Source organism: Anas platyrhynchos, chromosome 12, assembly GCF_047663525.1.
Source record: "Anas platyrhynchos isolate ZD024472 breed Pekin duck chromosome 12, IASCAAS_PekinDuck_T2T, whole genome shotgun sequence".
NCBI classification, from domain to species: Eukaryota; Metazoa; Chordata; class Aves; order Anseriformes; family Anatidae; genus Anas; species Anas platyrhynchos.
Window position 1 is genome coordinate 6494078 of NC_092598.1, and position 24806 is coordinate 6518883.

General features: G+C 35.3%; 1 protein-coding gene across 2 annotated transcripts in view; it reads right to left on the reverse strand.

The window, feature by feature from the left end:
* Positions 1 to 24806, reverse strand: part of WWOX (WW domain containing oxidoreductase) — a 509171-nt gene that overhangs the window by 370543 nt on the left and 113822 nt on the right. For both annotated transcript variants that reach the window (XM_005018259.6, XM_013098287.5), the window contains exons 7-8: positions 15626 to 15811; positions 11636 to 11900 (exon numbers count right to left, since the gene is read on the reverse strand). In XM_005018259.6, coding sequence (XP_005018316.1) covers positions 11636 to 11900; positions 15626 to 15811 — 451 coding nt within the window. The remainder of the gene's footprint in view (positions 1 to 11635; positions 11901 to 15625; positions 15812 to 24806) is intronic.

Here is a 24806-nt window from a genome sequence, read left to right on the forward strand (position 1 = left end):
AGATAGGTCCACAACACTGTCAGATCAGCCTGCATATTCAGGACAAGTAGATCTTCTTTTCAAAGATAAACAATTATTTCTACATCTCAAAAATTACTTTACTTTTATATAAGATGCATCATCCAACATTGTTATATTTATCTCATTTCAATGTGATGCTTTTGCAATTAATAAAATCCTCAAATATCTTCTATAGATTTTTTTTTTTGGCATGCATAGAAGATTGTGCTATATCCATAGTGATATTTAGTAATTGCAAAAACATTTTGTCACTAAAATAATGGATGGAATTTGACTATGATATTCATATTTACTGTCATCCTCCTTGCTAAAAAGGATTGATGCTACTATTGTAACAATTAGAAACAGCAAAATAAAGAGAACAGAAAATCCAAATGACTGAAATATTTTAAGTGTCAAAGGAAACATGAACAGCTAAATAAATTCACAAATTCTCAGATTAAAAATCCTTAAATTATAGCTAAACTAATAAGTACTGAATCATATGCTGTGAATATCTACACTCAGCTAAGCAGAACAAGTTCAGTATTATGTTCACTTTTCTTTGTAGACACATACATGCTTACCTACAAAGAAGGTGCAGGAAGAGAAAAAAATGAGAACTACAATAGAAGGAAGTTCAAGGTTTGAAAAGACCTAACTATATTTTTCAATAAACCTCAGAGAGTGATATATATAAAGTGAAAGACACCGAACTACAAAATATTAGTGGATATCCAGTGGAAAAATTAGACACACTTCCTAACAGTCTAAGTCCACGTGGGAATCTAGCCAATGCTCCAAACTGGCCAAAGACCATCCTGGTTTTTGAGTCTTGCCTTTAGAAATAAGAAAATTACTACACTCCCACACATGACAAATAAAAAAGCCACACACTTCCCCTCACGTCATCAGAGAGAGAAAAAAAAAAAAAAGATACATACACATACATATATATTGCAAATGGTGGAAGAAAGAAATGACAGCAACAAGAAACACGACTAGTGGGGAACACTACACAACAGGATACCTCCCAAAAGCCTAGATAAACACATCTTTTATTTGTACATTTCCCTGCAAGGAAGTTTTTAGAAATGTTAATTCAGTTATGCAGTTATCATGTCCAGAGAATGCCAACATGATGATGAACGACGGGTTACACACAGAAAACAAACAGATGAACCACTTTATCAAGAAAACAGACTCTTATTGTGCTCACCTATTCAGGAATACTAAATATATTAACAACCCATGTATATATTTCATTTATATAGATAGATACATACACACATATATAGATGTAAAAATAGTGAGAACACTGAAAAAACATTATGTAGTACACTACATTTGATATACTATATTATTTTTGGACTTTGCAAATATACTTTTTTAATGACTTTGCTCTAAAAGACAGGACTTTCTAGCTCATATTACTTGGACACACTTACTGTTTACTCTTCCATCTTTTTTCTAAAGTCAGAAGAGATTTCCCTGAGAAATTCAAATAAATAAGATATCCAGCTGCACAAACACTATACATTCTGTTAGATTACTTTGGCTTCCTAAGGAATATTTGACTTTCCCTGAATGTAAATGATTAAAGAGAATCCATCATATGAAACTGATTGGTGAACTGTTTAAAGTGGTATGGCACCTCTTCAAAGATGATAGAGAAATGAAAAGACCATGTTATGGTAAAGCATCTCAGATATCCAAGGAGTTCTAGAGAAATGTTAATGTAACTAAGCACTGCATCCCCCAATTAAGAAATATTATTTAAATGATAGCTCTGTAAAATAGGATCTACACTGCATTTTTTAAAATAATTTTATATTTCATCCATTCTAAATACAGCCAATAAAAGCTTGGGGTTTCCTGAACATCTGTTCATTCATAAATAACAACTTCAAAAAATGTAAGGAAACATAAACCATGTTCTAGAATCCACAAGGTTTATATTGCTCTGAAAGTTATCCTTTCAAAATGAAACAGGCTAACAATGTTCAGTTATGTAACTTCACGATTTTTACCATTTACTACTTCAAGTTTAGGCACAGGATTCTAACGTTTAGTGGTCAAAGAGACAAAAACTAAACTTTGTCCAAAAAACTTGATTTTCCTGACCTGTAGATGTATGGATGGATCAGCAACTTTTTTTCTAAAGGGCTTCCTAGAAGTTTTAGTATCAACAGGAATATACGTGTATAGAGAATACAAGTAAGAAAGCCACTATGAGGAAATAAAAGATGCATTATTGCCTAGTTGCTTGAGGAGTCAAGACATAGACAAGAAGGCCCCAGTTCAAAGTTTAGCAATACAGGAGTTTGAATGTCATTTGTCCTCATTTTAGCAATAAATTGAAGACTTACATTGGCGTGAAAAAAAAATCACTAGCCCAAAATGATCCAGTTCTAAACTGAATATGAAAACTGATTTAAGAGAAGAAAATGAGCAAATGAAAAGCACACTAATGAAGCAGAATTACTTTTTAAAGCCATCAGCTGATAAACTCCATCACTTCTCTATTTTGTAATGGTAATTTAGTAATTAGGGTTTCTCATGCCTTCGACAATTTGGTAGATGGCAACAGTTTTGACTGGAACCCAGATTTATCATTTTACATTTCAATCCACAAGATTTGTTTTTCACATTGCATGTTGTTGTTTTTCACTTTGCATGTTGTTCATAGCACCATAATTTCAATAGGTGAAAATAATTGGTTAAATTTCAGTGCCTTGTGCATTTGTCTGTGCTTAATTTATTTGCTAGTGGTACAGCCTAGTAGCTATAAGACTGTCCAAAGTTAAAAGTCGTATTAATTTAGAAGAGTTTGAAAGTCCACTTTTTAATAAAAAGTGATTACCAAGTCATTGCTAGCTACAAGTTCAAGTTTTATTGCTGAGAATATTTGAGACTAAAATCTTTTTAGAATATAAGCAACAGATCATTTGATCATTATAAACACACTGCATTGCATTGACTCTGCTTTGGATTACAGATATCTTATTCATAAAAATGTTATCTCTATTGCTCTCCTTTTATTAAAGAAAATGAATAATCCTGTGATTTACGTGCTAGCTGGTAACTAAGGAGGTCTGGATCCTACTGTGTTATTTACAACAAACTAAGTGACCTTGCTCAGGCACACAAATGAGAAACCCTGGGATAAGAAGAGGGCTTGAGTCACTTTAACTGCAGCAACTGTACAGAGAGGGAACAGAGGGCCTTGGGTGCCCAGAGGGCTCTGCAACCAACCAAAGGCAAATGGAAGACTAGGGGGCACATTCTCATTTGGTCTTCAGCAACACGAGGTAAGTTCAGCTGGCACCTGTCACTGATAGCCAGGGTAAGAAGTCAAAGATGAAGCTCTTTCAAGGCCAATATACAGAATTATTTCTATTAAAAAAAAAAAAAAAAAACAAAAAAAAAACCTTTTTATTACTGAACCTTGTAAAAAATATTAATATAATGCATGCTAGCAAAATCTGAAGGCTGTTTTAAGAATGGGCCAAGGAAGATCAGTTACTTCAGAGATGCGTTAAAAAGACCTGGACCTGTACATATCATAAAACTGTTTCAGGCCATAGCTGCCTTTTTCCAAAGTTAACAGCCACGTGCAGGTGCACGTGAAAAAAAAAAAAAAAAAAAAAAAAAAGTATGAAAGCAGTAGAAACAGTTGGTTTCTACTGCTTTTTAGTTTTATGAAAAGATCTTCCTGACATTTAAGATCACTTGCTTGTTTATACAGGAAATTACTAAATTGTAAACCAGATTATTCGCAGTAAAATACTGTTAGCTAAAAACAGAAAAAATATGAAAACACACATTTATTTTTCTGTTTATACAACTCATGTAACACATTCAGAAGAGTTCTTCACTGTGCATTTTCCCTTATACACCTTCCCAATCTTTAATTTTTAACCAAACTGTATGCTAAATGCCTTGTTTCTTTTCTTAGCAATTCCTGTCAGAAAATATTTATGTAAACTACACAATAAAAAGCATATTTTGTGTTGCCACAAAACTATAAGTGTTGCAAACCCGTGCACAACCATGCTATCTATGTGGCAAAGTAACATACACCCACTTTTGAAAAATCAGAATGTATTTCTAATCAAGACAGGAGAAGAAAGGGAGGCCAAGGGAGGTATATAAATCTAGAATATTATTTAGTGCTGTTATTAGCTATTTTCTTTCCTGGCAAAGCAGAATAAAAACATGAAAATAGAATTTCAGAGAGTGTTGAAAGTACAGACTCACTGAAAAGGAGAGCCCTCTTCTTTTAAAACTCAACATTTTCAACTGACTTCCACATCTCTTTGTAATTCTTGATGAAGAAAAACAGAATACCGGCATAGAAATATGCAAAATAAACAAAGCAAAAAGCCCTCTGAATGTTAAGCATTCTGAAAATACTGAATTTCACTACCTAAGCACATAAAAACTCTTTTACAAGGATGAGCTAAATTCCTAATAGCTAGTGTAGTATTATATACAAAGGCAAAAAGAATAAAAAAGGCTAAATATCCTTTTACTATTAGACTGGAACATCTTTCCTGTCACCCAAGCACCTCAACACTCAAATACAAGTAAAATTTGTTTCCTTATTGTTCCTCAGATATACTCAGAGCAGATCAGTGCTGCCTAACAGCTCAGAAACAGCATGGCACTTCAGCTGCAGTGTATTCTACAAGTGATGGCAAGTAAAACAGAAGGAATAACAAAATAATAGGAACTTGAAATGTTCTTTAGTAGGCTGCAAAATAATATGGGAGAAAACATACACTGAAGGAAAGTCTGGGATTTTCAGATAAGAAAGAAATCATGGGCAAATCATAAGACAGTGAGAAAATAAAAAAGATTAACTTTAAAATCTTTTGTTAAGCACTCAATATTTTGTTTATAACACAGCTTACACCCACAAATCTCACACACACACCCATTATTGAATAGGGACATTTGACTCTGGATGGTGTAACAATCTGAATCAATAAACGAAAATAATTGAATGCAAGACTGATTTTCTGCAAATTTCAGAAAAAGTTACTCTGTTATATGTTTCTGACTACCTGTGAGGCCAATATTTTCCAGATTTCAAGATGGAGACAGTATGGGAGCAGATGGGCTGGATGTGAGGTTGCACAGAAGATTAGCATTTGTGGGCAACTCAAACCTGTATGCAGACATTCCACAAGGTGTATATATAGCTTTCTAATCCAAGAAGGCCATTACAGCCTGAAAATGAGGAAATATGTTTTTTAATTTCAAATTCTAATTTAATTACTTGTAATATAAAACGTTATGAACTGAATGTGTGCTTGCCTTGCAGCCCACATACTTGGCAGGACATTCTGAAACTCTGCAACTATCTAGGGGGAGAGGAAGAAATTCCTTACTTCCTCCACAAAACTATGGGACATAACAGAACTGCTCCACAAAGAGCTATGAGGGTGTGCAGGACACAGCAAATTCCACAGCCACTGCTCCCTCCTGAGCACTGCTCTGCACAGAGACCCTGAGCTGTTCTGTTTGGCACGTGGATAGGTTTTCATAATGACTTTCCATTCCTGTGGTGAGGGTTATGGGGAACTGATTTAATTTACCCTCAAATTTCATGCTACGCTTATTTTAGCAGGAAGTTAAAATACGTATCAGTTAAATGTAGGTTTGATAATAAGCTAGCTTATATGACATTTTATTACTAGGTAGGACGCAAATTCTAAGTGCATGGAAGAATTTTTGTACTGTCCTTCCAGAATGATTAACAATGACTTTGGGGGTATTACTTTACCATCCTATTACAATCAATCAAAATATTCTTTCACATATGCCTTCTTTCCTTTCACCCAATTCAGTCAATTTTATATGATGACAATGTTCTGCAAAGAAGCGTATGCTGTTAGGGTTCAGCAAAATAACTGTCCTCCCCATGTTACTAGAGACACACTCCACAAACCTGCATGTTAAAAAAGAGAGTTGCTTAGCATCACTTTAAAATTTACACTCTAGACATTAATATATAAAACAGAAGAATTTCTTATTTGATTTATAAACTCTCCAAAAGAAATAACAGACTCCATGACAAATGCTAGTATTCTGTAGATAGTTAATCCCCTTTCACACTCCCTTCCTCTTTCACTTTCTACCGAAGCTCCAATTTGAGAAAAGAAACTGCCATTTTGATCAAGTATAAATCTTTTCAAAAAGAGCTGCCTATTGCTTTTCAAGAAACCCCAATGCATTTTGAAGAATGTCCTGCAGAGAAAATGCAGGCCAAAATCCAGTCTGAAACACACATATACCCACCCTGCCCATGACTGCTCTCGAAGCAGCTCATGCACGGCTGTGGGCAGAATTTGGCCTGAACTGTGAATTCAGCAAAGGAAGCCAAGATCAATTCAACACAGCCCACACAGATCTTTGGACAGCAAAAACGTTTACTTAGAGAGGGAATACTCTAAAGGATCTCAGCTTCTTTAGGGAAGAATGGAGGAGAAAGAGAAGAGATGATGATGATGAGACTGTAAGGTCTCTTGAGTTTCCATCAAAAACAAACAGATGTGACCATTAGGTAGAAGCAAGTCACTCCTCTAGGTGTAGATTCATTTCTTGCCAGAATTGAATTTCTAAGTAGATGATAGGTGTGAGTGCAAATCATCACAGGAAATTTAAACTTAGGCATTTGCAATGTATGGCAAAAGAAAAACCACTGAAGCAGCTGTAGGCACAGGGGTTTCCCTCTTGCCTGCATGAGCACTGAAGTACATGCCAACTGCCTAAAACACTCCTGGGATAATATCAGAACAACAAGAATTATTTTTTTTACATGAACTAAGACATTCGGAAGGACTTTGGAACCCTTACAAATATAAATATTCCTTATAATTCTCAATAGCAAATATTTTAAAAACAAAATCCAATTCTGAAAAGCTACTATCTTTGGGGAAAGAGATGGAAATCAAAGTGCAGTTCAAGTATCAGCCTCTTAAACATTGAAAAATTAAGAGCAGAATGGTCTCACTGTGGCTAACTGGAGGTTTAAGGGTGACAGGTTGAGCTCTTCTAGTTGTAATTTATCTCTCAGCAACAGAACCAATATTTTATTCCCAACCATTAAAAGGGGGTAACACATCTGCTAAAACTCTAGTACAATGGCTGGCTTTGCACTGCAACAGGAAACGTAACCCAATATTCTCAGAACTTCTAGAAACCCTAGGCATTTCTTAATGTAAAAGGATTTGAAAATTTAGTTCTCTGAAACATCTGTTAAGCTCTTGCTACTCCAACACATGATATTCTTTCTGCTCTGTTACCTGCCAACAAAAATATTTGGTTCAGTGTAAGACTATCACAAGTGTGCGATAATAGCATTCTGCTTCTAATTTTATATGCCATTGTACACTCACAAAATCATCTGGGGATGACAGTAGATAACATTCAGCTTAAGCTTGAAATTTACAAAAAAATGTATTTAATTTTAATCTTCTGTGTAACTAGTAAAAAATGAAATGGGTTCTGAATGACTAGCATTAATATACAACAAAAAGAAAAGACACTTAGTTAAACTCACTTTCAGCCAACTTCCTAGAAGAGAAAAGAGAAGGGGTTAAGGGGAAAAAGAGATGGGAAGGGTGGGGATATGAAAAAAAAAAAAAAAAAAACAACACTAGAAAACAGAAACCTAAAGTCTTAGATCAAACCAACTGAGCATCTGCATGGCCTATGCATATGTTCCTTTCAGAGTTTCTCTTCCAATCTGTTATTTACTGTGGACGCTTGTTTCAATTTACATTTAATTATATTGTAAGATTTTTTTCCAATTTAACGAGTAAATATATAGAGGTAAGTAAAAGAGAACACTAGTAGAGCTGCAGTTACTATTGCTTTTTACAAAAAGTAATTGTTCTCTAGTTCTGTCTAATAAATCCATGTGTATTCTAGATCTTGAAAGAGGTGGGAGGAAAAAAAGGAATAGTCTTTCATTTTCCAGTGCTCTACTTAATATAAGTACTTCCTGTACACCTATAACCATCAATAATATAAATATTGCATTATGTTTCAAAAGCTGTCCAGACAGCTCTCTGTGATTCAACAGAAAAGTTCGTTATAGCCAGCACAAACATGCTATCATTTTTGTGCTGTAAGCACTTATAAACAGGTTTAGAAATGTTGCACCTCTCTCAGTAAGGTATGAGCCACTTACAGAAACAAATAAAATTATATATCTAAAAGGCTCACACTTGAAAGACAGACCAATCGTATTTAAACATGTTCGTTCGTTTTAGGAAATTGAGGTTATAAAGAAGGGTGATCTGCAACACTATTCCTTAAGCAGAAGCTTTAAATTGCATGACTTTGTGAAGCATCCTAATTACAGAAATTGAGTCAGTGTAGTCACAACAAATAACTGCAAACAGAAAAATAAGAAGTATGATATTAGAACACTGCTTCTCAGTGCCTCAGGGAATCAGCTAAAACTGAACAGCTACCAGCAGTGTTTCCTAAGCTAAGTTCCGTCATGCTGAGTATCCCAAGAGCCACGTGCCAGAGGCTGCATGACCTCTCCCAAAAATAGAGATTCACAGTATGCAATAACATGCATTTCTGAAGAAAATATTACATCCTCATTAACCAATGTGGAGCTGTTCAACATTCAACAACTGAACAACTATAAAATAAAAAGTTTTCAGATACACACTGTATATTTGTTCATTCTTGGAAATAAAATAATTACTAAACTGCTAGGACACATAATTTTATAAGGGCCATAAAGAATGATGACAACTAAGTCAGAAGCATGAAGACTAATGCTCTCAGTAGTAACTTGGAGCCAGAACAGAACACAAGAATTCAATTTTTCTGAATAAACTAGTAGGGAAACAAACATATTTTCTAATTTTCTCCTGCAAGTATCTTCAAAATTTCCAAAACGGCAGTAACTATGAGTGTTATTCTGACCTATCCACCACTATCAAGAAATGTTTGTATTTCATTTCATTAGATGGACTAAAAAGGTTGTTTTTTTTTTGTTGTTGTTGTTTTTTTTAATGAATAGCTTTTACTAAAATACAGTGAAAAGCCCCAGTTAGAATCACGTGCAGCTGCAGTCAATACACGCACGTGTGTATCTATAGACATTTGCATGTATGTATGTGTGTGAATGTATCCGTACAAAGCCCAGGAACCCTTACAGTTCAAAATGTAGCAAAGAGCGCAGACTGGCTCCAGAGGAGTTAAGCTCTCCCCATGCCACAGTCCTGGTACAGCCGTACCTGCATGGTACCTTGCCTGAACTGATAAACCTTACCTCTTTCCTCAGAGACTTGACATGAATCTCTCAGTTCCAGGTACGGACCCAGCTCAGTTGCAACCATTTTAAATGTTGCTGCATCATGCTGCATTGTGCAATGCAGACATCCTTGTAAACCACAGGAACGGTCAAGTTCATAACCTTGGGACTGCAGCTATAAGCTCTAAGGTAAGCATCCAGTATTCTAACCAAAAAAACTCACCTAAGCTCTGGGGTGAGTTGCCATGGGAATACTGAGAGGAAGCCCACATAAAGATCTACAGCAAAATTTACTCCAGGTTAGTGATGAGGTTCAAGGGAACATAAAAATTAATATCACAATGAGTTATGAGACTGACTCTTACCCTCATCCATATCCACCATCATAACATTCAGATAACCTCAGTGAATTACATACAAACACAAAAGGGCTTACTGAAGCAATTAGGCTTGGACTAGGGTGCGCTGTTGTTCAGTGTTGGTATCTTTTGTACTGTATTTTGTATTCCCTTTTACATACCACCCATAAAAAGATACTATCAAAAAATCTATCGGTCATTTTAAAGACTTCAAAATGAACTTGAGTGTTTCACTTTTTTCCTTAGAGGATGAGTTTATCCGAGCAACAAACACAAAAGGCTCCTCTGTGAAAATACGTCACAGCAAATAAAACTAACAATTCATAAAAGTTCCACAGACTGGATCCTTTTCACTGGACATTGATAACATTCATTTATCCATTCTCAGGAGAACTTCAAGAATTTGTTGTATAAACTATCCCTAGCACTGCAGAAACGTGGTTTTAAAAGTTCTGGTCAAGAAACACGCTGTTGAAAGACATTATTACTTGTCCCAAGCTGCCAGAAGGCTCACTCACCAATCTCATGGATGTAAATAGGTTTTGCATATGTACAGGCTGCAAACTGCAGGCAGAGGTTAGAGGTGTGAGGACTATTTTCACTGCTTTATTGTCAGCATACCACACTAGTAAGGCTGCTTATATTTTTGCTCCATGGACATTACTGAAAATTCTGTATTGTTCAAGAAGCTGTTCATTTTTGGACATGTAACAAAAGTTTTAAACACTCTAAGATGTGTTTTCCATTTACATTAACCCAGTAAAAATTAAGATGAATTTCATTATCTCACTATGAACTGGATTTCAATGTACAAGCAATCCTTTTTTTGTAGCTCTATATACAAGTTCTAGCAGTGATTTGCTCAACTTCTAGAGGTTATGCCATTAGATTAAGCTACAATTGCTTCCTTGGTCTTTTTCAAATAAAAGCCATTAATTTGGTCTCTATCACCAGCTCAGGAGACAGTAATTTATGTTACACAACGACTACTCATGTCAGTCATGAAATCCTTTGTAAAAGGGGCCTCATTTAGGCCTGAACAAATTGCTATGTTCTGCAGGGGTATTATTTTTTTCATTTCCCTGACTCCTAGCTCCAAATATTCAAGGGAGACTTCCTCCCCTTGTTCTTGTTTTAGTAATATCATTCTTTGTCAGAAAAGAAAAGGGATGAGAAACAGTCAATAAGGTTAAAAGGAACCCAGTTCTCAATGAAGTGAAAGTCATCTTCTGCTCAGAAAATTACTTCCGACTCCTTAAAGATAACCTGTATCAGAGGCTCAAGAAATAAGGTAACCGCCTCCAAACACTAGAGATGCTTAAATTTCTTATATAATGAAGCTTCTTAACATTGTCTATGAAAGAACAGCATAGCCTTACATTGCATCTTCATCCCAATCCAAAGTCCAATGTGAAGACAAAGGGAAAACTCCCACCTGTCTTCAGTGTTTTATAAGAATCAAGAAAATCATTGTGTTTTTTTTTTTATTTATTTTTAAATATGAATGAAAGTGCTTTTACCACTGAAAGCACTTTCCCTCAGCCATTAATAATGCCTGTGGTATCTTTTCTAACTAGGCCATCTGTTTACATAAAAAATGCAGTCAAGCATATTCCACTTAAAAACCAAAGAATTTTCTTGATGTTTTACATGTACTTAGCACTGAAATAATTCTAAACTATCCCACACCTAAAATACGCAACTACCTTAATCACAGGAAGTGAAAGTCACATACTCAAACATGGCAGTCATGCAATCCATCTAACATGGTGACTTCACTGCAGATTGACAATTTTAATCTTAAATGGTTGAAGTATCCTTTTCTAGAGCACTCACTATCTTGACATTATGTTTGTCATTAGAATCAGGGTTGTAGTTATGAAAGGCAAAAGGTCAAAGCAAATACATACATCTGGATTTTTTACTCCCCTGATTTGAAAACTGAAGATGTGTAAAATACAGTCAAAAAAAAAAGCCATTCACTTACCATGGATTTGGTGAAAGGTCGAGCCAAGGTAAACAGCAAGGTATACACCCACCAGCTACGATGAATGGAGGAGTACATCATATTTCCAGGATGGACTGAATTACACATCACCCCATGGGGAGAAAGGCGTCGGTTCAGCTCGTTGGAGAACAGTATATTGCAAAGCTTGGAACGATTGTAGGCCAACATAGCCCAATACTCCTTCTTAGATGGAGAAAGCAGGCTGAAATCGAGTTTTCCAGAGGAGTCTTTAATTTCCGTAAACCTAAAAAACAGGACATATTCCTTAGATACCCCACAGTTAATTTCACTCTCATTAAGAACAACATAAGATGTAGACAGATAGCTGAGTAGAAAAAATAAAAAATAAAGATAAAACAACAGCTTATTTAGCAGTTGCAAATATCTACTGGAAATTGTTTGAAGCCCAGGGAATAGTCACATACAATATAGCAGTCAAATTAGTGAATAATTATCAAATGTAAATAATAAGTAAAAACAAGTCCAAAAAATATTTTAATGATTTAATGATAATGATTTAAAGGCATTGTATATAACTTATGAATTACATTATTTTAAAGCCTGAAAAATACTTTGCCATAAGTACAAAAGCACAAATAACTTGCAGAAAATAATGCAGGATAAAATGGCACTGTCTTAGAAACAGAGAAAAACAGCATCCTTTTATTTCCCCTTCTTCCCTTCCCCTGATTATTTCATCCAGTTTTCATATACTGCACACTTTCATTTAAGTGTTCAAGTAACTATGGATGAGTCTCACTGCCTCTTAGACTCTTTTTTAGATTAAAAATTGATGAATATAAAGGGGTTATAACCTTGGTAACTTGCCATCAATAGTCTTATATGTTTAAAAGATAAACGTAAACAAAGCCAAAATGAGTTCTGGCAGAGTATAATGTTTTTAAGTATACCCATGGCATGGCTGAACACAAATCAAAGTAACTAGTTGATGTTTTTTAATTGGGTCTGACAGAGTCATTAAACACCAGCTGTTTGTTTCTTTCCTTTTTTTTTTTTTTTTAATAACAAAGTAGTGAATATTCTAAAGACATTTAGATGAAGAAAAGGAATTTTTAATATAGTATTTTTTCAAATTCATACAATTTTGATTTATCAATTTACTGGTATATTAGAAAAAAATACTACATTTAGTTACAGACCTTTGTTCCACTCAGAAGAGCTACTAAAAATAAAATGGATTTAGCAAGCTCTTTTTAATACTGAGTTTTCAGAATCAGCTAGGGAGAACAGGGATAAACATAATTATAGTACACACTAGAAAAATGTTTTAAAATATCTTTACTAATTTTGCATCTTGTGGCCAGAAATGAAGAGATCAGCTGGAATTTCTATATCCATTTTGTGAGCAGAATTATAATGCACTTAGAGAAAAGCAGCTACAGTATTTGAACTGAAGAGGAATCCAGGATGTCCTGTATCTTGCAGAATTGGTCCTTCAATTTCAACAACAAAATTTCTCTTTCATAATTTTCAGTTAAATAACATACATTTCTGAAATTAACAGGACTATTCTGGGAGGAATTTCCTATATTCATTCCTCAAGTAACCACTTAGGATACCAGAAATAATCTATAAATAAGATACTTTGTGTATCCTGTACAATGGAAACACACTGGCATAATTTCAGCCCCGTCCTGCAAGGGTACTTATGTGAGTCAATCTTACTTATGTCTGCAATCTCATTGAATTCAGTAGGATAAGAGCTGTACAATCAAATTAACTACACAGAAATAAAAACAGAAGGAAAGTCAACCTACTTATTATTCAGATTTTAATATGACATCCTTAAAGTACCCAAAAGCTTAATTTAAATATATTTCATTTGTGATGAATCCAGGTAAGTAACTATCAAAGATCAAAGAATCAGAGAGGCAAATAAATATTTTGACTTGGAGCAGTCTAGTATAATATTTTCCTGCAAACATGGGACTTTATTTTTCCCCTAACAGGGGGTCTTGACTCTAGCAAAAAGATCCAGCCAAGGTTTATGGGAGTAATTAGATACCAACACTTCTGTTTTACAACATAGTTTAAAGCTCAGAGTTCTCAAGTAGGTCAGAAAGTACTACTGCCCAATAATACCTAATGTCTAAACTAACTGCTTACACCAGCTTTTGGCCATTAAACAGACTGGGGGCAAAACGAAAGTAATTCAAAATGGCCATTTTAAATGTTAAGATATTACAAGAATTGCACCCTTCAAAAAGGGGGAAATCAAGTAGTTGTGTTTATTATTTTCTCAAACATAGACTGTTACTTATTTTTTGATGGACTTGTATAAACCTTTGCTGATTTTACTGAGTTAGCAATGAGAACTTTAAAAAATGTTTTTGAAAACAAATAAAGATGTCCAGAGTTGTGAGTTCTGGTTATACGTAATGCTTAATACAGTGAAAAACAAAGATGCCATTTAAAATACTATCAGACACAAACTTACAAAGGGTAACAAGCAGCTGACAATTCAACATAATCTCCCATTAAATAACAGCTCATTTATACGTATCCCATTGTGCCATCCACATCTGGCAAGTGATTGGAGTTGGCAGATTTATTTCTAGAGCTATCTTGCCTGCCCTGCAGTAGCCTTCCTCACTCCTAACAGGACTCTGCTACTTGCTTTCACAGACCTGGTGTGATTTCCAAAGATAAGGATGTCCAGATTTTGTTACCACCTAATTACTAGACATTTCATGTCTTTTAACACCAGGGAGGATTATTACTGGCATTTTCTATTGCTTCCTTTCATTTCAGCCATCATAAATTTAAAATGGTAAAAGTAAATCTATCTGCAGTGTGTCATTTATACCATAAGCCCCTGTGTTTGGAAGTGATAAAGGTTTCAGCCTGACCCTTGGCTGGTCTCTCTCTACCAGGTCCCTGGGGTTACATTTTATGGAAACGTGATTAAAAAAATAAGCTTCATTCTGGGTCACTAAAACATTTCAAAAATATGAAGGCAGGAAAAAAAAAAAAACACACACACGCACACACACATTCTTTCTTTGGGTTTGCTAGAGCTGTTACACACAACCAGAACTGAAACAAATCAACGCTAAATGTTTAAAGTTGGACATTATAGTCCAATCTGAACTAAATCAGTCCCTGAACTAAATCAGAAGCCAGTAAGTGGCTTGTGTCCACTAGAAATCAGAATTGGTGTATTAATTTTGCACCACAAGAAACTTTCTAATTTAAATCAAATCATTCTTTTCAGTTATTAACACAAACACCTCAAGCACATCTGAAATAAGGCAAATCTCACGATGTCTGTTTTGCCAACTGTAATTCTTATGGCAGTAGAATGATGAGCATCTAATATTTTAATTAAAATTTTCACCAAAAGAGGCATGGCCAGATTTCTAATATGTATTAACTATACTAGATCCCATTTATATTGTACAGCTAATGTTTGCATTGAATTCCCTAATTTGTCATTATAAAACAATTGGATTTCATCTAGCAGTTTTTAATTGCATTGTTTCTCCTGCTAAAATAACTGCACATTCTTCTTGGTAAGATGTTGAAGTTGTTGAATGACAAATCAATATAGGTCATGCCATTCAGATTTAATCAATTATTATTCCATCTCCTAGCAAAATCAATAAGTGTTCTGAAATGCGGTGAAAATCTGCATTCATACAAAGAATGATCCAAAAATATTATTCCATATTATTATATTCCATATTATTACAAAACTAGAACACACTTTGTATACAGCAATAGAACCAAATGCAGTAACATCCAGACACTGGCAACCCTTCTATTTTACAAAGATTATTCAAACACAAATGCTTTAGAGCAGAGCCTTTTTAAAAACTTTTACATTTTTAAACACATTAACATTTTTAAAACATTTTTAAAAACTTGTGCAGTTCCACCATAGCCATTTTCTGTTTTAAGGATTGCAGATTTCAATGAAATCAAAAGAGCACCATAACATTAACCAACCTGTGTGATTCTGAGGACACCACCACAACCCTTGCAGGAGATGAGCTGCGTAAAACATCTTCCAGAAGCTGGACGAGATAGAAATGTCCCAAGTGATTCACCTGAAAGGTGGACTCGAGGCCATCCTCTGTCAAGCACCATGGAGCACCAAAAGTGGCAGCATTGCAGATCAGGATGTGAAGAGGCCTGGAATAATCAGAAGAATTAAAGAACAAAATTGAGTCAAGAGAGAAGTTTCAGTGAAATACATCTAACTGCATTCCTTTGTGAACCACGTCAATGTGTGCGTTGAGCGTAGGCATCAAAGCCTAGGCTGCAGGGTTGGGCTCCATGAGGAGAGGTGGGGGCTGACCCATGCTGGCCCCACAACGAACCCACCACAGGGTATGGCTAAGACACTCGGCAATGCTGCCAGCACCTCTGGGAAAGTGTATTTAAGGAAGAGCTAAGTGCTGCAAAAGCCAGAGGGGAAAACAGTGAAAAACAGTCACGTGAGCACCAAGGTGAGAGAAGGATGACTTAATCTCAATAGCAAGACCAAGGACAAACACCTTTCCTGTTCTTTCCTTTTTCAAATACTTGTGAAACACAGCAAAGGCTCTCATTCACAGACCTCAGATAGATCTGCATTTACTAGGTTGTTTCATGACCAAGAAAAGCTGGGCCATAATACTGTATTCTTGTCCTTGAGTAAGAATCCAATGCAACAGACCTAAGCAAAGGTAACAAAGCTGCAGACCTCAGACTTCAGTCTGAGCATCCCAGCTCCAAAATAATTAAATAGGAAAGGTTACAGAAAGTAATGCCTGGCAAACAAATGCCTTTCACCCCTACACTGTGTACTAGTAGATGTGACATCCTAAAATCAAAATATTTAAATCATTGCATTTGTTTGAGCAGCATGTTCTAACTTACATCATCTTTACTGTAATTGACCAAATCCCGTGACAAATACAAAACCCAACATATACTCTAATTTTAAAGATAGTAACTGAAGCACAACTAGGAAAAAAAGCTGTCTGTCCTCCATTCTTTTCAAGTTATTTCCTCACAGCCCTACACACAAAAGAAGATGGAGACCCAGCATCAGATCATTTTCCTACATGGCTCAAATCTCCACTATGAGCATCTGCAAAAGGAATTCTGGAAAAGAACATGAAAAATGTCCCAGATTGTCAAACAAACGCTGAATTAGGTTCCCTCATGTACGTTTGAAAACCTTGGGTTTTGATAGCCCAGTTTTCAAAAACATTTCTTGTGGAATCAAATATACCTTAGCTAAATACTGAAGTCTGTGCATGATCAGGGATATAAAGAGTAGGCTACATGTCTTTATTAAAATAAATTTCAACTTTGAGCCTGTTGGGAAGTTACCACTATAATCTGGTTGTATAAGAAATTAAGAAGCTAGTATCTGTACTTGTGCCAATTTAGAAAACAAAAATAACAAAAAGCTTCAGAAGCAGTATGAAACATCTGTGCACTTTGGGAAGCTCATTTTTGGAAGTGCTGAATTTCTGATTTTCCTTTTGGGCTGTAACACATGTAATATCTTCATATACATGATGCATCTGCAAGAGTAACTGAAGATAAAAGGGGACTGTCCTTTTAAACGCAAGGTTCTCTTTTTCTGCTCAAACCAACTTGCACAAAGGCAGTGCTTTTTTTTTTTTTTTCCCCTTTTTGTTTTTCTGCTTCACCCAACACTGCATGGAGTGTTTCCTATTTGCTAGGATATTCAAGACCATATTTTTAAAAAGGTATCCAATCCTTTGAGGCATTTTTTATCAAAATATTTTAAATCCAAGTTCATTTTGCCTGTTAGAGACGCATCTGCCAAGAGGAAAACAAAGCCTTATGAAGATTGAGTGCATGTGGGGAAACTTTGGATGATTCATCATCTCTTCTAAAAGTTTATGTAAAGCTCTGGCAAGAATTAATTTACAGATTTGTAAATCTGCTGGGAAAAGGAACAAGTTTCTTCAACATAGATGCTTTTTTGGTATAAGAGCCTTCTGTTTCAGAACTGGGGCACGTGAATACTACAGTAATACGGAAAATACCATCATCATTCCCTGCAAAAGCAAATATGGTACTGTTTTATAAAAAGACTGTAACTCTATTTGATAATTGTCATATGTAGTATGAAGTAACACACCTGAGTAAGATGGAAAGGACACACAAATGAATCAGCATTATATTCCATCTATCCAAATTCTAATATCTTTCATTAATAGTGATTACACAATAAGTACCAGAGGCAAAATATGCACTCTATACCTAAATCTGTCAGCTTAATTAATTAAAAAGAGAATTCTAGAAATATAAAATTAAAATGTAGTCTTTTAAAATGTAAGTACATTTAATTGGGTTTTGTAAAAGAAATAAAATTATGCTGTCTTTTTCATGATATTTTTATTTTTGAATACTATTTTGTTCTTTTTTTTTAAATTCAGATAATTAAAATTAAAGAGACTGTAAAGTTAAAAGTATTTACAATATTCCATAAAAAATCTGTGAAGAAACATAAAAATGAATACAGAAACGTTTTAAACTAATAGCCTACTGAAAAAGTAATATCAGATTACCTTTTAGAATTGCTACATTTTTAATTAGTGTTAGTGCTTCAAAATATTTTACAAGTGGTTTCCCTAGAAAACATCACAGAAAAACCTAAAGGGTCATATCAACAGCTACTGCTGTTGTGCTTCATTTCAGCTCCAAAAGAGCCACCTCTTGGATCTGGATCCATGACCACTAAGCTATCAGTGTCTCTGGTATGACTGCTAACAAAGGTCCAATTACTGAAAATTGTCATCTAAGTTTTTGTGACCTGGACATTTACACACCAGGAAATGAATGAAATTACATACCCATTTCACATTACCTATGTAACAGCCATCATATGGTTATGAATTTCAGCCACAGATGACAGATTCTAATCTCAGTGGTGCAGAGCTCTGTATCACTGAACGTATCATTATGCAGGAACAAAATTTTTAAGATACTTGACAATTCACACCACACATCTGGCACTACAGCTTTGCTTTATGACAGGAGTATTTTTAAGTGATAGCAGAACTATGACCTTGATTTCACAAGTTCATTAAAAACACTGCTGTGATCTACATTAGGCTTCCTCCTGAGCCCAAGGAAAAGAGAGAAAAAAAAATCTCCCCTTGGTTTCAAGTAGTTTCTAATTCTACATCAAAGGCACAACTAAGACCAACAAAAAATGTCACCAGCAAAAAAAAATTTTCTTTAGTATTTACTCCTGGTATTGACATTACCAAGCTGCACCTTTTAACCATGACACCTATTTGATATTTCTGGAAACACCATGTAGTTAAAACCTTGCAGAATGTTATGAAAATTTACCCTTATGTCTCCTTAAAATGCCTACAGTCAGTGACTTACATCACACCCAGCAAGCTAATGTGCTCTGCCATTACAATTTAAGTATGTTCTGGGAGTTGAACATAAGCTGCTCCACCATAGCATGTAGTCACTGTTTCTTATCATTCACAGCATGACTGAGACTCAAGAATATACTGCTTAAACTGCAAGCTACCCAGCAATTGTAGAAAACTCTCATCATGCTGGTAAATGTAGCTACAATTTAGTGAAAGCTAAAAAGCATGTAGAATTAACAAGGACATTCTTGACTGTGAATATCTCAGCTGAAAACCACTGAATATCTTGTGCACTTCACAAGCTTGTGATATATTGCTAAGCCTTGTATCAGGGAAGTCATTCAGATCTTATATGCTGTGCTAAATTCACCAGTAGAATCAAAGCAATACAACTCCTCTGCGTTATTTTAAAATGAAATAAGTGAATACATTAGAGATATAGAAATTAAGTTGCTTCTATAAATTAGTTAGTTACGAAATTTAATAATCAATTTGTTAGCACCTGATGTAAAACCATGATCTGTCAGCAGACTCCCAAGCTGGCTGTGTGCTGCAGTAGATATTTCCAAGGGAATTAATTACTGATGATTTGCAAAGGTAAGAATAATATTTTTCAACAAATGTAGCCTGTGCACTAGGAGGTTAAACAAACACCACCAAAATGTCAACAGAGTTCTTGGCTTTGGTGTTCTCCCATTTCAAATGCAATGAAATAGTTAACTAGAAATTATGCAAAGGGAATACTTTCAAATCTTCCCATGAAGCAGAATGTCACACCATCTGGGGCACTTCTCAAGTGATTTGAAAAGTTCACACTGTTTGGAATTACACAGAAATTCAACAGAAAAGGCCTTGCCATATCCCCCAAATCCCATAAGCAACTGTAGACCTATGTCACGGCCACTAAAAAAGGCAGAGAGATGTGCCTTCTCTTCCATAAAGAAGCAAAGTCACAGACTACGAATTTTTCCATCCCATACCTCTGAAAACCCAGGTTGCTCTCTTTCAAAGCTAGAAAATGGTACTACTTCTGTGAGGAAATGTCTATATTCACAAAGAGGGTAACTAAGACTAGTCTTATGGCTCCCCAAAAAAAAAAGATAAAAAGAAGAAAAGAGTTGAAAAGAAAAGTTAAACAACCTTCTCCAGAAATTCCTCTCAATCATGTAAGGAACAATGATGGGAAACTGAGCAATGAGGAAACCACTTAGAGTCAGACAGCAGCAGATTTCGGTACCACTTGTAATGTAGCACTGACCCCCAAACATTTACTAATTTGATGAAAACTTGAACACAAAAAAGCACTTCTTTTTTTTCAAAATTCTGTGAATTTTGAAAATGAATGCTTAATGCCTAACTTCCCTTTTTCTACGAGTGTTGACTGAAAAGCCAGCAAAAATAGCCTGTACAGCCACCTGTCAGCTAACAGAATTGTGGATCCTTGTTAGACAGGTTTCATTTTAAGGCAAGGTACTAACACAGGACTTAGAGCCCCAATGGATGACCTCCAGCTATAAGCAAGGAAAATTCTCTCAAATTCATCCTACTGGATTTCTTTGCAGGATTTGACACTGTTGATCAGCAAATACTTCTGCCCCACTTCCAAGAGATTAATGGGAATGGACTGAAACTGCTCTGCTTCTCCCTTCATACCAAATACATGGGAATTATTATGAGCAACTGCTCCTATATCTTCATAAAATACATACAGCCATATAGGTCAACCATCTCAATCATTATTCATTACCTCTATAAAACCTTGAGTGTACAATTTCATAAAAGTTTGTGAAATGAACAAAGGTCTCAATAGATTTAGATTTAAACAGAAACATCCATTAGTCCTATTTTTCCCTTTATTAGGTTTTCTTACACCTACAGAAAAAAAATACAAAAAAAAATACACACATCTTACACCCCCATAAATTAATAAGTAATCATCCTTTGAATTAAAAATTTTGTCATTTTAGCCCTAGGGGGATCAAAAAGTTTGAAAAACTCCTACTTTTCCATTCAATGGAGGTACAAAAGCAATTCCCACTATTGTGAATATTTTAAAGTTGAACTCCTAAAGAGAAATTCAGATCTAATACAAAAAAAAAAAAAAATAAATCTAGAAAATAAACATTTAATGTTAACACTTAAAACATTTTTAATGTTGCTATCAATCTTACCTCAGTAAAACCTATGCCACCCAAGGTATCTTCCCATAAAAATGATCCAAACTGAAATTTTAACCTTTTACTCCTGTATGAGTTTCACAAAGACTACGTAAAAAATAAGAAAAGCAGGGATTAAGTTTAATTTGTTGGCATGATCTGTCTCCCACACCTTGTTGTTTTATATACTACAATTGGTATGCGATATTAGAAATCTGCGGAATTAGAAACTTTTTAATCCTTTTTAATCTACATTTTGTTATTTGGTATCATTATGTCAGTAAACCACCTTTGATAACAAATTCTTTAGTTAAAGTGAAGGTCAGATTAGTATTCTTACTTACTTTTAACTGATAACTGCAAGGCAGATGACTTCCTAGTGCCCCAGGGATTAGCTCAGTTCCGTATGTATGACATTCCTACTCTATCATTTTCCTGAAGGTCTGAAGAAGCAAATCTCTGAGCAAGGTTCAATGAACTCAATCCATGAGTTTAGAGCCTTCTCTTCCTGTTCAAATATACCTCATCTCTTATCAAGGAGGAAGAATTATATTTCACAGGCTTGGGGGGGGGGGGGGGGGGGGGAAGACAGGTTCTTCCATTAGGTTCATACCAGGGACACTTTTGCCTTTTGGGGATCCATTATCCACAGCTGTGAATTTCTTTCTGCACGGCTCTAATCTAACCCTAAATTACCTCTGACAGCAAACACTATACGCAGGGTACTGATATTAACTAGTATCAGTGCTGCTCTTCCCTAAACCCAGTGCCTCCTCAGGACTGCACTTCAAAACAAAATCCATCCAAGAAACCACATTTTATTGTGTCAAAGTGCTGCATCTTTGCTTGTTCTGTATCTCGGAGGACACAAAATTCCATATGATTTGGATTTTGAAATTCCCAGGGCCAAGTCAGTGTAGAAAAGGGATAGCACAGGGCTCTGCAACTTAATTTCTGTACATGTTCAACATTTCAGCATTTCCATTCTGTATCCTCTTCTTCCTTTTCTCAAGCTCTGACTCAATAAAGTGGGCACCTATTTCCATTATTTGCCACACCTTGCAAAAATTTACTTTATTTATTTATTTCTCTGATACTTAGAAGACAGTAGCAATGAAAATATTTGGAATCTGGTAATCTGGTAAAAGTCTATTTAAAGTGGACACATGATTCTCTGTTTTTTTCAGAATCCCAACAGCAAAGCATAATTTACAAATATTCACAAACAGTTACTAATAAGCATAAGCCAGCTGTAAAGGAACATTCATTTTGCAGTAACCATGGAATGATTTGTTGGTTTTTCATGTGCTTCCAAAGATACAAATTTATTTTGCACACACTAAGTACTTGTGAAAAAAAGGAAGCTACAATTCACAAGAAAGGCCAATTACTTCTTTTATTACATATTTGTGGTATTTCCCATTGAAAACAGCTAGCCCCATGGAACACATTCTAGAGACCACAGTTGATCATTCAAACAATAAAACACTTCATGCATTTTGAGCATTTCACTTGTCACTGACAACTCCTTCCTCTGTTTTGCCTAGAGATATATAGAGCTGTAATCAAGTTCGGAAAGCCCCCAGCAGCTGTGTGCTGCCATTCAGACCTGAAAGATTCCATGTTGTGATAAAAATTAATGTCCTTTGACATCCTCTGGGATTTTTGATGCCTTGGGAACAGCTAATGAAGAAATACAACCTTTGCAGACTATAACACAATTTTTTGGATTCTAAGATTAAGACGCATGTGGCATATGCGTGGCCTGTCTAATATCAGCAGTAAAGCATCCATACCCAAGTGCCAGAAGACTCTACCTTCATATGTTTTAATTACCTCCCATAGAAAAGCTTCACTAAATTGACTAAATACATTTTAATGTATAGGCAATTAAATAGCTACTCTTCTTTATATTTCAGAATTTTTAGAAGACAACATTGATTAAACACGTAGATCTCCTTAAAATCCATTAAGCTATAATGCTGCAAAATCCTTATTTTATTTGCAATAGAATAGATTTTAATCAGGCATATTAAGTCACATATATTTTACTTCCTTGGGTACTGAAAACACCCTTCACAGCTGGTGCATCTTATGTTTTTTTTGTTTGTTTGTTTGTTTGTTTTTGTTTGTTTGTTTTGTGTGTGTGTTTGTTTGTTTTTTTTTAGAAAGGCAGCACATCTTAAGACTTTTAGAATTGGAATCCAAAACATTTGTGAGCTACCTTGGACTTGTCTTTGACTGTGACATGAACATGAACACATAGCTCAGAATGGGAACCAAAACCACCATTGTGCTGAGCAGAAAGCCACCGGGGATTCCCAGTCTTAACATATGCCTGGCTAAAATAAGTCAGAAAAGAAATTTTAAGGACAAAGCAAATGGTAAATTTTCTCAAGAACACGTTTCAAACCTGTTACAAGGTGTCTCCTTTCCTTTTGGATCCTCACAGACCACTTTTCAAAGTCCTAAAGAATTAAGCCAAGCTCAACTTTTTACAGAATGCTGCTTCCATTGGTACCAATGCCATCCCCATTGTGTAATTACATAGTAATTACATGCTGCTGTGTGTAATGATCTGATAATATCCAAACCACCTCCTAGCTTTCAGGAGCACTCTAACCACCAGACTGTAGACTCTGCTGGTGGTGGGCAAAGAGAGAACTTTTCAATCCCTTCTGCTGAAACCACTTTTTTTTTTTTTTTTTTTCTTTCCCCAGAAAATAATTCAATATCTACTGGGTATACAGCATATGCAAGAAGGAATGACTAACAGTTTGGTCTGGGCTGTTTCCTGTGAGCAGAGATTTGGTTCCTGTCTCCTATTTAAATAAATAATCCTGGACTCTGAAAATTCATTCCCTTGTTCCTCCACTGTAACTCGAGAGTTTGAGCATACCTGAAGACTCCTCCATTTGTTAATCTTCACACCCACAGTTTACCAGAATAAATAACGAATGGGAGACCGAGTTGGTCTTCTTTCTTAGTCCAAAATTATTTCATAATTATAGTCCAGTTCCATGCCATGGTTGCATTCACAGCAATTAAGCAAGGGTCTCTGTCTTCTCTAACTCTACAGATGAACAATAGCCAAACCATCCTCCCTGATGCCAACTGGGGAGTGGCACTCCCATCAGTATTACAGACTATGCTGAAATTTGGGGGCTGAGATTTTATCAAATATTTTCCTGCCACCACATTAAAGAGGAGTAAAAAAAATAGTTCAAAAGCAGTTGGTCACATTTATCACTCTCCATTTTGTTTCCAAAGCTGAAGAGCTAGATGTCTTCTGAGCCAACCAAAACAGCCAATGCAAGCATTCAGGTACTGAGTGAAACAGAAACAGTCCCCTGTCTTTAGATGCCAAATGCAAAAGAAAGAGAGTCTGTAACTTAAGGAAGAAACTTGGATAATGCTCCAAAGACAAGTGGTAATTTCACAAATTTTAGACAAACCAGTTGTAGTCATAAAACTGTGCAAAAAACACCTAACATTCTTCTTGTTAATGTGCAAAAGCATTGAATATTTTTGCAGATGTAATTATAGGTGATCTGATAGAGAACTGTCAATTCTATTTTTATTTTAATACAGATTTTTACTTTAACAAAATGT